The sequence below is a fragment of the Vitis vinifera genome, chromosome 12, assembly GCF_030704535.1.
Source record: "Vitis vinifera cultivar Pinot Noir 40024 chromosome 12, ASM3070453v1".
Taxonomy (NCBI): domain Eukaryota; kingdom Viridiplantae; phylum Streptophyta; class Magnoliopsida; order Vitales; family Vitaceae; genus Vitis; species Vitis vinifera.
Window position 1 is genome coordinate 598,380 of NC_081816.1, and position 14,701 is coordinate 613,080.

The following is a 14,701-nucleotide window of genomic DNA, read 5'->3' on the forward strand; positions in this document are numbered from 1 at the left end:
CTTCATTGCTCTTTCTGAAATGGTTGTTTGAAGGTTCTTGAGATGGAGTTTCTAGTGCAATCCTGCCATTAGAAATAGCGTCCTTGAGTTTCAATGATTTGCACGGGGTTTTTGCCAAGTAAGTTTAGTGGTTTATCAGAATCAGTCATCTCTTTCAGCACTGAACAGGAACAGGTTGAAGGACAGGTTCCATCTTGGCCTGGTAGGTGGCTCTTAGCTAGGTCTATTCTCTTGTCATTATCATCTGCTGCTGTTGAACTTGACTTCTGAACCCGCACTTATTTCTATCTTCGTAACCTCATCCTATCTGTCTACTTTGTTCAATAAAGTAATGGAGAAGCATCAAGGTGATCATATCTTGTTTAGTAATGGTCAAGCTCTGTGCCTCCACGCGACTGCTGCAGTTCCTTCTCAAAATGTTCATCAATTCTAACTTCTCATTCCATGTTAGTGGAGATGAAAGAGAACCAATGAAGCGAGCGGAGCAAAAGCAGAGTAAACACCACGACCACCTATTGTAGTTACAATTATCTGACCTTAAAATTAATCTTTCTGAACTGCAGGCACGCCACTGCTCATCGCCCTGTTAGACCCAATCATACGTTTTCTCTTTGAAAATCTTTAAGTAACTTGAACCCAAATTGGGCTTAGTCACCTAATCCAACCCACTTGAGTCATAATTAATTAATTAGCTTTAACAGTTAATTAATTAGTTCTTCTAGAAAGTCAATTCATAAGATCTAATGTAATCTTGTGTTTTTACCAAAACACCATTATGCACACTTATGAATTACATACCCAAAATACCCTCAAAGTATATGTCACCATGAACTAAGAACTTGAGCAAGGACCACCAGGACCCATAGGAAAATACTAGTTCCCTCAAAATCCAATTCTAAAGTTAATTCAATATTCTACTAAAAAAAGTTAACTATACTCCAGTATCCTATAAAATTATAATAAAACAAAGCTCAGGTCTATGACCTACTATTCATTAAGTGCAAACTCCCCATGAACTGATACCCCTAATTTAACAAAATAGTGTTATCAACCCATTAAGATTATATCTCTAATCCTTGAATTACAGATCATCCTATTATATGATCAACCAACATACTCAAAACTTCAAGGAGTATATATCAAATTCCATTAAAGGAATTATTACTACAACAAATTTCATGATCACATGTCCTTTAGATCACTCAAGGAAACACACTATCTTAATCCAATGAAATATCATAGTGCCTCTATTGAAAGTACATGTTACGACCAACTTCCATCAATAGTGACCTAATTTGTAGGGAATATATGACCACTTTAAGGTCTCACCTATAGGTTAAAAGTCTTTTATTAATTTCAACATAGGTTCAATATCTTCTCAAGATTGAAAATCCATACAATATAGTAACATGGTGAATCATGACTATTTGATAGCCTTACATCATGATTTATCATAGGTTCTGTCTAATATGTAACCATACACACTAGTGCACTCACTATGGGAACCTCATCCCAACAACCAAGACAAGTCATTCCTCCAATTAAAAGATAGTGCGCTATAGTTTCTACTAGAATGCCCAAATCTATGAACCAACCGTAAACAACTTATCATCTTATATGAAACTCATGACTCATATCATCTGTGCAATTCTTATTATACTCGAGTCATATACAATGCAAGTGATATATATTGAATGCTCAAATCAATATCAATGCATAAAAGGGATAACAAGGATAATGAAAAGTGTATCTTTGTTACATTATGCCTTACTTTTAAAGGCTTATATATATATAGTTACAAAGATCATTCTCTTCTTCTAGACCTCTTTTCAACCTTGAATCTTCATATTTTCTAGATGACTAGATCATGGGGAATTCCATAGTCTTCCTATGAATGTGTCCACAAAGAAGACATTTTTGCAAGCTAACAATTAGGGTTTTATCTTGGAATCCCTACCATTCATTAACATCGCACATTATGTGGCAATAGTAGTTTTAAGACAAGATGTGATCACATGTCTCACTAAACTAGGTAAGCTCTCCTTAACTTTGTTTCAATTATTTTCTTACATTTTCATATTTTAAATTTCAGTGAACAAAAAGAAAGAAAGAAAAAAAGAAAGCATAGATGAATGTATTCAATTTCCATCACAAGCGAAACATCCTCAATTCTCAACCATGGCTTGGTTACCAAATGTTAGAAACTTCAAGATGTTCAACACCATCCAAGAATTTGAAATCTGAATAAAGGACTGCATACCTTAACTCGTAAAAGATGAATATGATTAATGCCATTAGAATATATGATTGTGAACCCAAAAAAATGCATTTATTAATCCATGAATCAATAAATATAGTATCAATTACATGCATGAAGAAACCAAAGCTGTGGTTTTACCAAAGATAAAAACTTAATATGGTCCCTAATAAACCGTCTGAATGCCATTCAACAACATCCACATCCACAAAATAAGAGAAGTGGCTATCATCTCACCTAGATGAAATCAAGCCAATACCCATGGCCTATCAAGCAATGGGAATCAAGAACATACATTGTAGGCAAACTGAAAACTTACAGTCCATAATCACCCTGAAGAGAGCAATGAAAGAAAATCAATCAAATGGAATGCTTCTTGTAAAGAAGATGGTTAAACGTTTACATTGTAGGCAACACTATAGTACCAAAGAAAAAGAAACTATGGTTTCTTGCTTGCTTATTTCTCTAATTTCTTCAGGCTAAAAGTGAGCACCCCACACCCACACACACAATGAAATTTTCTTTTATGAAATGGAATGTATAATTTCACTACTATGTAGTTTCTCATGAACACAATTAATTAGTGTCTAACACAACTTGAGAAAGACCCCCTCGCCCCCTTCCTCCCTCCCTCCCTCATCTTGTTCTTTTTACACAATTCCTAGACAACTCTCCTCTAAGTGGTTCCCATCCCATCCCCAACTGTAAAGAGCTCTACCACACTTGGGGTTTCTCCATTTACCCAATATTATCGGCAACTCCACTAACCTTTTCTCCCCACCCCCCCATCTAATACATTCTTGACATACCAAACTGAACTGTCCCAACTTTTCTGTGAGCAGCCGCTGTTGCAGCCGCTGCAGCAGCAGCACCAATCCCACCGAACTGAGCTTTGGCTTGCAGCAAGTTTGCATCAATAGTAATTCGGTCATCAACATGGTCCACCTTGGTCACTCCCGCCCTTGTCATATAGAATGGATTGGTGTCAATATTGATGGCTATGTCTGGGGCTAACTTGGCTGTCATGCCACATTGAGGGACTTGTTTTGCTTGTGATGATAAGTCCCTCTCTGCTTCTCCCACACATCTTTCTTGCTTTCCTGCACTAGTTCTGCGATAACAATACGCAGGAGGAAGAGCCTGGGAAGGAAGGACTGCATTTCTGATTAATGTCCTGTGATCATATGCATCTTTAATGGCACTTCCATTCTCGGGTGGTGCCAATGGCCCCACAACCTTTCCTGGTTTGGCTGAACAGCAAAACAAATTTAGCTTTAACTTTATGAATATATGAAACAAATAAAACACCCATTAGAATGAATAAAGTGATCCTTTTTTTAGGAAAAGAAAGTTCTGAAGGAACAATCAGCATTGAGAGGGTACCCATTGGGATCCGTTGGGATGCCTGCAAGCTCCTTGACAGATTTCCAGGAATTCCATCTGTGTCTCTAGAACTCCTACTGCATGACTCTTCTGCAATTTGACGATCCTTGAAGGCTATGATATGTGGTTCTTTTGCAGGGATTGTATTTGAATGTACAACAGTAGACCTGAATTTATTAACAGTTTGGTTTGTCATCACGATCACTATGAATAGCAATAAACATTCAATTGTGTTGAAACAAAAATGGTGGTATAAAGATATGTCAATGTTAACCATACCAACAATGATGTGTTCATGTCAACTGTATCTCAAAAATGTAGATAACTGTTTTTGAAAATTTGCAAGAATATCTCTAGGATATCATAGATTTGGAATCACCAAAAAATGTAGAGAACACTTTTTTTTATCGTTTAGTGTTTGTCCTACTTTTATTTAAATCCAGACTAAAGTTCTCAGACAATTGATCATCTGATACTACAAGATACCAAAAAATACCAACATACAAATGTATATCTCAGCCAACTGCACATTTACAAAGTTAGTGCTAATGGGACTTTTTCACAGTTCTTCCCAACTAATCCAATGGTGAGACTGAAAATAGATTGATTAATATATTTTACCTGGGAAGTGACACATGCTTTCTCTCAAGTGGAATTACTGGCCCAGTTTTACCACTGTTTTCCTCTAGATGTGCAAATTGCTTTCTGAATTGATCAACAGCACTGAGTACAAACCATGCACAAAAAAGGAAAAAGAATCAGGGAAAGTGGAGAATAATAAAGATCTAATAACTCATTCTCTAAAAGCCAGAAATGTTGGAACTCAAAAACTAAATAAATGAATAAACAAAATGAATGAGAGGAGGTCAGCACCTTGGATAGAGAAAATTAGTCCTTTCAGTTCCATTCACGTAGTCTTTGAGTAGTTGAGGATGGTATTCTAGTATCTCCCGGAAAATTAGCTCCCGTATGTCCTCCTTTGTAACCCTTCTCCTCTCAAACTCAAATTCCATCTTTGTAATTGGTTGGCAAGAAGGTTCCCTCTCAACCTTTGCCAGACCCTTAAAGTAGGGATCAGCCAATGCCTGAGAAAATACCATTTTTAAAAAAATCAGCACATTATCATATTTGAAGCAAAGAAATCAAGTTATGAATTTTGAAGGAAGGTAGAGCCAAAGGTCATATCAAGGTTCACATGCATATGGCCCACAACTTGGTAGAACTGAAGTAGAGGATCTAGTGGGCTAACACTAAGACAAACCTCTTCAGCAGTTGGCCGATCCTTTGGATCAAAAGCAAGAAGCCTTTCCAATAGCCGTAGTGCCAAAGGATCAGCATTTGGAAACTTCTGTGCAAATATTACAGGCTGCTTCTTCCTCATGCTAGTAAGGTATCGCCTTGCCTTCTCATTTCGAACCTGGATCCAAGAAAGAAGAAAGTGATATTGGTGAGAAAAATTCAAAACTGTGTAAATAGAATCCAACACTAAAGGAGTACATTTTGTTTACCCGAGAAATGGTATCTAAAGATGGTGTCCCAAGCAGATCAGTCATCAAATCCAGCTGGTGCACAACATTTTTTCCAGGAAATAATGGCTTCCCTGTTAATACCTCAGCAAAAATGCAGCCTATACTCCATATATCAATCGCAGGTGTATACTGCATCCAGAAGGAATCATAAATCAAAATAAATTAGAATTAGAGGATTAGATTGCACTAATGAATATTAGACCCAATACATCTACCAGAACCACAAATATTACAAAATGGTTACAAATATTTGAAGACACGGCAATGCATCCACAATAGGTTACCATACCTAGAAAACTGTTGATAAATTATCTATAAGAATTCTAATTTATATAAATATACATGATATCTTGCATGTCACATAGTATCCCAATATTAACCTCAAAATATTATTTTACCACTATCTTATGGCAATCCATATTAATTTGGGGACAAAAACAAGTAAATACTATTTAAAACATCTACTCAAAATACATGGTCAACTAAGAATGAGGTCTCATCTAAACTCCTGCAGGGTTGCACCTCCTATATTAGGTATGCAATTAGCTTCCTTCTGGTTGTATCTAGTAATCCACTTTGCCTGATCATCAAGCATACTAGATGTTTCTAATCCACCTCATCAAATTCCGATACCTTTCCAAGCACAAGCCCTTTTTCATTTATGAAATGACAACAAAAAAGGCCATCCTCAATCAGACACCAAACAGAACCTCCAAGGTTTGCATTCCTAGTTCCCATGTACTTTCCCCCCAACTGCAATGAGCCTCAATCATAGAGCTGATCCATGCAGCTTAAACAACGAGAAAATAACACTACCAATGTAATCCCTCTGATCACTCTGGACACAGCTGCTGAACTTCCTAAACAAGCTTCCATTAAACTCTATTTTCATCTTGTCATATTTTTTGCCAACAAATAACTGAAAATCAAAATTGTCAACATAAATCATCTACATTATAAAACAAAATGACACTCAGCATCATCATCAAACAAATTAAGAAATTAAAAGTCACCACAAAACCAAATCAAAACAAGAAAATAAAAGGGAACAAATTCAAGAATATATCAGTTAAACCCAAAAAAAAAAAATAGAACATATAAATAGCAAAATTATGTCATTTGACATAAAAATAAATAAATAAATAAATAAAAATAAAAATAAAAAAATAAGTAGAAATGGACAATAATCAGCAAAGTCACATGAATCATTGGAATTAGGATGAAGATATTTGAAGAAGATGGAGTTCTTTAAGGGTCAATGAAGAGATAAGTCATGACTTCAGGATTTCATATTAGAAACTTGGTAGATAATATCACAAGGTTAATTAGTTATTGCTTGACATGGCAATTCTTACAAACAAATTTTCTTAATATCCCATGCAACTTTTAGCAACTAGGCTCCTCGTATGAAATAAAATCTGTTTTAGTCTTTTTAAAATAAAAAAGTGAAAAGTTAAATCACATTTTTCCAAATATTTTCATCTTGTTACAATTTATCTTAATTTTCCTACAATGTTTGTTGTACTAATCAAAATTTTATTGGTCTTATAAGCTTGATAATCTTGTCAAACAAAAAGAGTATTAAATGAATACTAGAATAGAAATAGTGGGGGAGAAAATAAGGAAATCAGTTTTTAATGAGTTAAAATTGTATGATTTTGCATATACTTTCTAAAAAAAAATTAAGTATTTTATGTTGTACAAAGAATGTATCAAAATTTAATGATTAATCATCATCAAATCAAGATGCCTTTTATACCATTGACCCACAAAATGGTCAGTGTTAGGATTTTGGTCCAAAAATATATTCACCAAATACCAATAAAAAACAGGGTTCATGTTAATGAAAGCTGAGTCAATACACAACCAAATCTCATTAAGAAAAGATTCAAAAATCGTCCTGGAATTCCATGTTGAAAACTTCCATGCATAAGCTTTTCAAGCAATCTTAGGTATGGTGACTTAGAGACATTAAAATTTTAGGTGGACTAGATTTCTTCACATACATTTTTTCTCAAACTAGCAAATATCTCTAATAGAATACAGTACAATAAGAACATCCAAATTGTGGACTCTAGAATCTCCAAATTCATGTATGGATCAAGAGAAGCTTCTAAATGGATTAAAGTACATGAAATTAGTTCCAAACTAGAACTACTCATTGATTCAGATTGTCTCAATTCAAGGATTCATGGTTGTGAAATTAAGTTTTTAGAAGACAACAGTTGAGGTCCATGGATTCAAATTGGGTAAGCAGGATGACCACATTCAACTATTTGATTTGGACAAGGTCATTTGATCATTCCAAAAAGGGTATTCTACATGAAAAATATTTGTCACTTATTTTGATTAATGTTAAGGATTAGACTGAACAAACCGGCCCTAAAAATATTTTGTATTATCATATTAATCCTAAATTGGTTAATCTTAGATTATTAATATTGGTAGAATTGGCTAAGCAGTGGTCGGTATAAAAAAAAAAAAAGCAAGTTTGAATTAGACCTATTCCTCCCCATCCTACTAGGTCATAGGAATCCCAACTACCAGCAATCTTTCAGGCCCAACATATCATATGGGGACAGAGAGATCTATGTTCCTTACTGGACCCTGAGTATCGTCTAAATCTATTAACATGATGTTTTGATCCTTAAAAATCAGACAAACATGCTTCCTATGATGTGTTCTGCATTTAACAATAACATCAAAGCCTCTAAGTCTACAAAAACCAATAGACCAAATTATGACATCAAGAAAAAATACAGTTTTCCATATACATTCCCACTCCAAACCTTCCATTTGATGACAAAAGTTTCTGCAAGCGGAGCAAAGCAAAATTACAAAAAATTCCACATGGCTCTATGCGTGGTTACCTAAATCTAAGGATGCAAGTGAGAGTATTTACATTTCATTCATAAGTCATAAGCTTTGATTAAGATCATTCTCTTCCAAGAACAAGGAATTATAATAATTTGAGTAAATGGTCTGGTAAAACATGGCAAAGGTTCCAAACCCATGAATGGATGCAATATGCATCTAGAAGCTACACTTGTCCAATATAAGCACACAGATGCAATAAATGAAATTCAGATCTAAGAAATAATGGACCATGGCATATTGATGTTATAATTGAATTTAAAAGATCTTTAAAGTAAAACACGCCATATTATACCTTGGAGAAAAATGATCCACATAACTCTGGAGCTCTATACCATCTTGTAGCAACATAATCCTGTAAATGGCTCATAAGAATAGCAAAAGGCATCAGCTTCACATATCCTACATTAGTATCATTACAGGAAAAGAAAATTGAGCCCTTTAAATGATAGTAAAAAACATCACATATCCAGAGTTTTAGAATTACATACCGTCCAAAATATTGTTGTAGGTGTATCACTGAATGCAACTCTTGCTAACCCAAAATCACATATTTTGAGTTTACAATTTGCATTTGCCAATATATTCTTTGGTTTTAAATCCCGGTGATAGACATTTGCTGCAGCCAAGTAGTTTAATATCAGAAATGTTTGTCAATTAACCTTATCACAACCTGTAGCCCAAAAACACCCTTCCAAAGAAAACCAACCCCCTAAATCATATCCACCCCAGAAAAAAGGGAAGAAAAAAAATAACAAGAAGTCAACAACAGAATAGCAGCCAGAAATTCAGGGTACAAATATATCAAAAGAGAAATGTGTTTATAAATTTTAGGATAAAAAGGAATCAGATGGCTGTAAACAGATTGTTGCCAACTCAAATATAGTTGGAAAGTACAGAAATATCATGAAGATCTTTTTTATAAGCAAATATCAGTCAAATGCATATCACTTTATATTATTTCAACCCAGGCAACACAACCAAACGAACAGAGTGGCTCATACCTGTGTGAATGTACTTCAATGCCCGTAGCAATTGGTAAAGAAAAAATTGATAGTGCTCTCTCGTCAAATCATCATTAGCTTTGATGACTTGGTGTAGATCCGACTCCATAAGTTCAAAAACGACGTAAATATCTTTAAAGTCTCTTCTTGAAGGTGGTAGCATAATGTGTTTAATTTCAACAATATCGGGATGCCGTAGAAGCCTGAGCAGCTTTATCTCACGGAGAATTCGAGCAGCATCAGAGATATGTTCAAAGATATCATGTATTTTCTTTATTGCCACTTTTTCACCAGTAAGAGTATCAACTGCTGAACAAACAACACCATAACTTCCTTTTCCAACAACTTCCTGAATCTTGTATCTATTGGCATCACCATACTCAGAGAAGAAGTCCATCTCTGCAGAATTCTGTGGGAAAGAAAAATCATCAAATTATATTACAAGATGATACACCAACAACAGTTATGGGCTATGGCAAGTAGCTCATACCCAGAAGAAAAAAAAAAATCATAAATGCAAAATAATAATAAAACTATTAATTCATTTATCATTATTACAAATTTATATTAAACATTCTCATCCATATTGCTAGCTGTTTCTCCTCAGTCCTCAAATAGAGTCTCTAACTTTTCATATGCACCAAAGGAATAGCACCTTTTTCTTAATAGGATATGCTCCAAAGAAAGAGCACTATATGGTAAAAGAGAAACAAAGATATACTTACAAATATTTAAAAATAAAAATTTAAAAGAATAATCATTAACTTGAATTCAAATATCAATTGTTCATTCATATGGGAAGCTCTTCCACCAGGAAGAGATTTTCATTAATATACAAGTGCTCCCAAAGACTGACTGCTTCATGTTAAGAAAATGCATGAAAATAATTTTCAGACCACATATACAACTAACAAAAATATAAACATCAAATGGGGAAGGCCACATGCACAAGTTAAAGAAAAAAATGAAACAAAAGAATTCAAATACTACTTTATTATGGCCTCAACCAAAATAGAAAGATACCGTGTACCTAAAGCAACTAAATATATCCAATACACATTGCACCAAGTCTGAATTTGGATCTGCCACCTTGAAACCAAATCATTTCACCTACAATACTTCTACCATAGCAAAACCCAACAACCTTTTCTCAGCTTAAAGAACACGGCATATGTGGGATTAGGATAAAAATGAAAATAAAAAGTTGGATTCCTTTTCACTTTTCCTCTTTTCCCCAGGTTAGATCATCGAGTAGAGAATGGGTTGAGACAATATTCTACTTCTGCACCAGTAATGGAAAATGACCCAGATTATAATTGTTCTCGAAAAGAGCTGCAATTCATGAAATAGCAGCAAGCACTTAAAATTCCCTAGTTATAACCAATATTTCAAACCCTAGAATTGAGATCAATTCATGCCCACATCTAAATAAAAGCCAAAAATGAGAGGATTTTCGACAAATGGATGGAGAAACGGATGCCAGAAAATTCCACCCAAAACCAAGAAAAATGACAAAGAAGAACAAACAAGGAAACCCAGAAGAAAAAATATCATGTTAGGGAACAGAATCAGGTTCTTGTGGGAAAAATAGAACAAAAAATGACATCTAAGAAGAGCCAGCAAGCATTCATTTCATGGCACAGCGTTTCAAGAATCGGAACCAAACCCACTTTCTTTAACGACAGAACCCACAATCAAAACCCAAAAGGAGAAAAACAAAACCAACACAATCCAGAAATCACATGGAACCACCAGAAGCATTGAAGCCTCAGACCCCAAAATGGAAAAGAAAAAAAGAGGCACCTTTTTTGGCTGATCTGAGAGCATAATTAAGAAATGTAGCAGCAAGAAGTGGGGGAGCTGAAAGAGAATTGTGGGAAGTGAAAAGAGTGATGAGAGCAAAGAAAAATCAGCCACATTTGCCCCACCTACCCCTGCTTCTGATCACAAGCCCACAATCCCACCTCGTTCTTCTCTTGTAATCCTTCACGAAAAAGCATTGAAATAAACCACTTCCCAGATCCCTCATACACACCAAACCCTTTGAACAAACACTCCTTATCATAGAGATCTCAAGCCCTCATGCTAAAAAATAAAAAGTAGAAAACACACACCATTCACCACCAATCCTCCCAAGATCTACACCCTAACCCAACACCGACACTAGAGAGAGAAAGTGGAGATTTTGGCATGAATATAGGGCAATATAGGTGGGTGTGGGGGGATTTTCTTTTTTTCTTTTCTTTTCTTTTCTTATTTCTTTTTTTGGTTTTTTATTGCTGTTGTTTCTTATCCAAACCGTATTTTCACACGGATATGGTTAGATACGGTAGCGGCTGTTTCGTAATTTACGGGAGTTTTCGAGGGCTTTAAGATAGGTGCGTTCGGCTGATGGACTCAGAATATACCTTGCCGCTCTTATATTCCTTTCCAGTCCACTCCTACTTTATTTTTAAATTTATTCTTTTTCTATTTTATGTCATAATTACTTAATTCATGTCTCTTATTAATAGAGTTCAAAAAAGGAATTGTATTTTTCAAAAAAATAAAAAGTAAAATTACTTAATGATTTATTTCAAAAACATCAAGATCTCTTTGATAACTATTTTTTTAAATAATTTTTTGTTTTAAAAAATAAACATTTCGACAACAAAAAATAAAAAACTATTTTGAACTTAAAAATAGAAAATAATATATTTTTAGATAACAATTTTTATGACGTATTTATTAACCTTAAAAACAGTATTTTATTCTCCAAAACAAAAAGCAAGAAAACGTATTTAACAATCAAAAATTGTTTTCTATTTTTTGTTTTTTAAAAAATATATATATTTTCATATAACATTTTTTAGTTATTTTTACTTATTTTCTAATGACTAATTTAAAACATAAGGTTAAAAACATTTTAAATCTTCAAATAGATTTTTTGTTTTACAAAATATTAAAAAATATTTTTAAAAGTTATCTTCCAAAACTGTTTACATACTCTAATGGTTATTTTCACTTTTTTTAGCACTATTTTGAAAAATAATTTTAAAATTAAAAAATAATTAAAAATAAAGTATCACTTATAAAAATTATTTTTAAAACATAAAAAATAAATTAAAAATATTTCAGACTCTAAAAATATATTTATTTTATAAAATATTAAAAAATAATTTTTAAAAACTATTTTAAAAAACAATTACCAACAAACCTAAATTTTATTCCTTAAAAATTAAAAAGTGGCCCTTAACAAAAATTATAAAAAAAAAAATTGCATAATAATTATTATGTTCTTAAGAAATGAAATTTTATTTTTTATTCTTGAAAAATGAGAAAAAAGAATTTGTGGTTTTTTTAACAATAAAAATTGGAAATTAAGTAAATGAAACCCAACATCTAAAACTAAAAATTTTTATGATTTAAAGTTGTAAAACTAAATAAAAATTGAAAATAATAATAATAAGTGGAGTCATATCAAAAGAAAAATGGAATTAGTGGGTGTTTCCCAAGGGAGGTACAAGTATATTGAGAAGATACGAGAAATGTTCAAAGACAAGGCCTTTGCCCACTCGTTGCGTGGATTCTCCAATAAAAAATATAAAAAAAAATCAACACCTTATACTCAATAAATAAATAATAATCATATCATCAAGGACTTTTTAATTTCTAATTTTTGTTTTCGCCATCCTTATTAGAGATTTCCCCAAAAAAAATTCCCAAATTGCTTAGAGTTCCATATTGGTCCTATTCAATATGATATAAATATTTTTAATAAATATTCAAAAGTATTGCAGGATTTATGGGAAGACAATATATATAACATAAATTATAAATTTAACAATTTTTATTGAAATGCAAAATTTTAAAATAGTTTACAAATATATGTGGTTTTGATTAATTACATACATTTTTTATATAGTAAAACATTTAATATGAATATTATTGTAATAAAAATAAAGTTTTAAAATAAATTATTTTTTGTTATTTTATGTTTATTAAATTATTCAATTTAGTATTTGAGACTGTAAAGGAAAATCTTTTAAGGCCTATTCATAACTTTTCCGAAAACAATTTTTAAAAAATAGTTTTTAATAATAATTTTTTAAATTTTTTTTTAAATTTTATAAAATAAAAGTTTATTTAAAAATTTAAAATAATTTTACTTATTTTTTATATATAATTATTTCTTTAAATAACTTTTAGAAAATAAGTAAAAACAACATAAAACAAATAAAAAATATTTTTTGAAAACACTTTGTTTTCTATTTTCAAGAAGAGACAATAGAAAACAATTTTTATTTTTCAAACATATTTTATGTGTTTTTTATTCTCAAGAACATAAAATTATTCTCAAAAATAGTTTTAAAATAAAAGCTTAACTTTTATAAATTTTTTGTTTCAAGGCTTTTATAACTCACTATTGGCTTTTTCATTGCCATATCTATTATTTTTTGCTTACAATTTTGGAAAAAATGAGTTTTCATGTACTAATATAAAAATAATTATAAAATAAGAACCATTTATAAATAATTTAAGTTTAATATACTCATCCATTAAAGGTAATATTTGAATGGTTAAAGATAATACCATTGATAAAAAAGTATATGAAATTTTAATTATTTTTAAATAAATACTTGAAATTTATATTTTATAAACCTAGTTTATATTTTCCGATTTTCCTTAAAAGATTTAAATAAAAAAAACATTTTCTTTAAAGAATTATTATTATTTTCTAAAATATTTTTAAAAAATACGACACTTTTTACCAAGTTACACATTGTTCATTTAATCAAGATATTGAACTCAACCTTTAAAAATAACGAATTCACTTTTTAACACAAACAAATTTCACACAAACAATCATTTTAGAACTATTCTTGATAATTTTTTTTATTTTTTATTTTTTAAAATCATTGTATTCATGAAAAAGGCCCCTAGAGCTAAGTGTTAAATGTAGTATTAGATATGGACTTGTTATTAATTTAAATTTATAAAATCTTATATCTGATAACCCAAATGCAATATATAATATTTTAATGTTGAAGCTTTGTACTCACATACATATAAAGTACACGTAAGCAAAAACACGTTATCTTAATAACCTAAACATCTCAATTTATTGTGCGTGTCCTTGTCCAGGGACCAGGACAATATTAATTACATTATAAATCGTGTCTTATTCTCATTCACATAAATTAAAATTAAAATTAAAAATTAAAAATAAAGGAAGATAAATATTAAGGGATGTGGGCACCCTTTTACTTGATGTTATTGCTTTCTTCGCTTTCACACCACACCCACCTTTTTTTAAAAAACGATTATTTAAAAAGTAAATATAAAAATAGGACACTTTTTATTATTATTTTTATTTTTACACTAAATTAGAGACGAATTTGCTTTTTATATTGAACTCATTTTTTCAATGGGCGAGTTCATTTTTGTACTGAATTTATCTTTTTAAAATATGAGTTTCATTTTTATCTTAAAATTTATTATATTAAATTCATCTTTTTAAAACACGAGTTCACCTTTTTCTGTTCATTGAACTTGTTATTTATAAAAGTAAACTCATCTTTTAAAAGACAAATTCTACTCAAATTTGGAAAGTACCGTAATTTTAAAATTCTTTTTTATGTTACGATTTTTAAAATATACTACAACCCATCAGC

The 14,701-nt window shown here is 31.6% G+C and overlaps 1 protein-coding gene across 2 annotated transcripts; it reads right to left on the reverse strand.

The window, feature by feature from the left end:
• Positions 1-2,603: 2,603 nt before the first annotated feature.
• On the reverse strand, positions 2,604-11,267 carry LOC100252272 (mitogen-activated protein kinase 20). Of its 2 annotated transcripts, none has more exons than XM_010658632.3 (10): positions 10,980-11,267; positions 9,048-9,456; positions 8,535-8,662; positions 8,339-8,398; positions 5,149-5,298; positions 4,902-5,057; positions 4,514-4,725; positions 4,262-4,363; positions 3,641-3,807; positions 2,604-3,507 (listed from the first exon to the last, which is right to left on the reverse strand). In XM_010658632.3, exons 2-10 carry the CDS (start codon positions 9,442-9,444, stop codon positions 3,047-3,049), a joined length of 1,833 nt encoding a protein of 610 aa, XP_010656934.1. In that variant the 5' UTR covers positions 9,445-9,456; positions 10,980-11,267; the 3' UTR covers positions 2,604-3,046. The 2 variants fall into 2 exon arrangements, with proteins under 2 accessions (XP_010656934.1, XP_010656933.1); XM_010658631.3 differs by having other exon boundaries at positions 10,851-11,266.
• Positions 11,268-14,701: the final 3,434 nt, after the last annotated feature.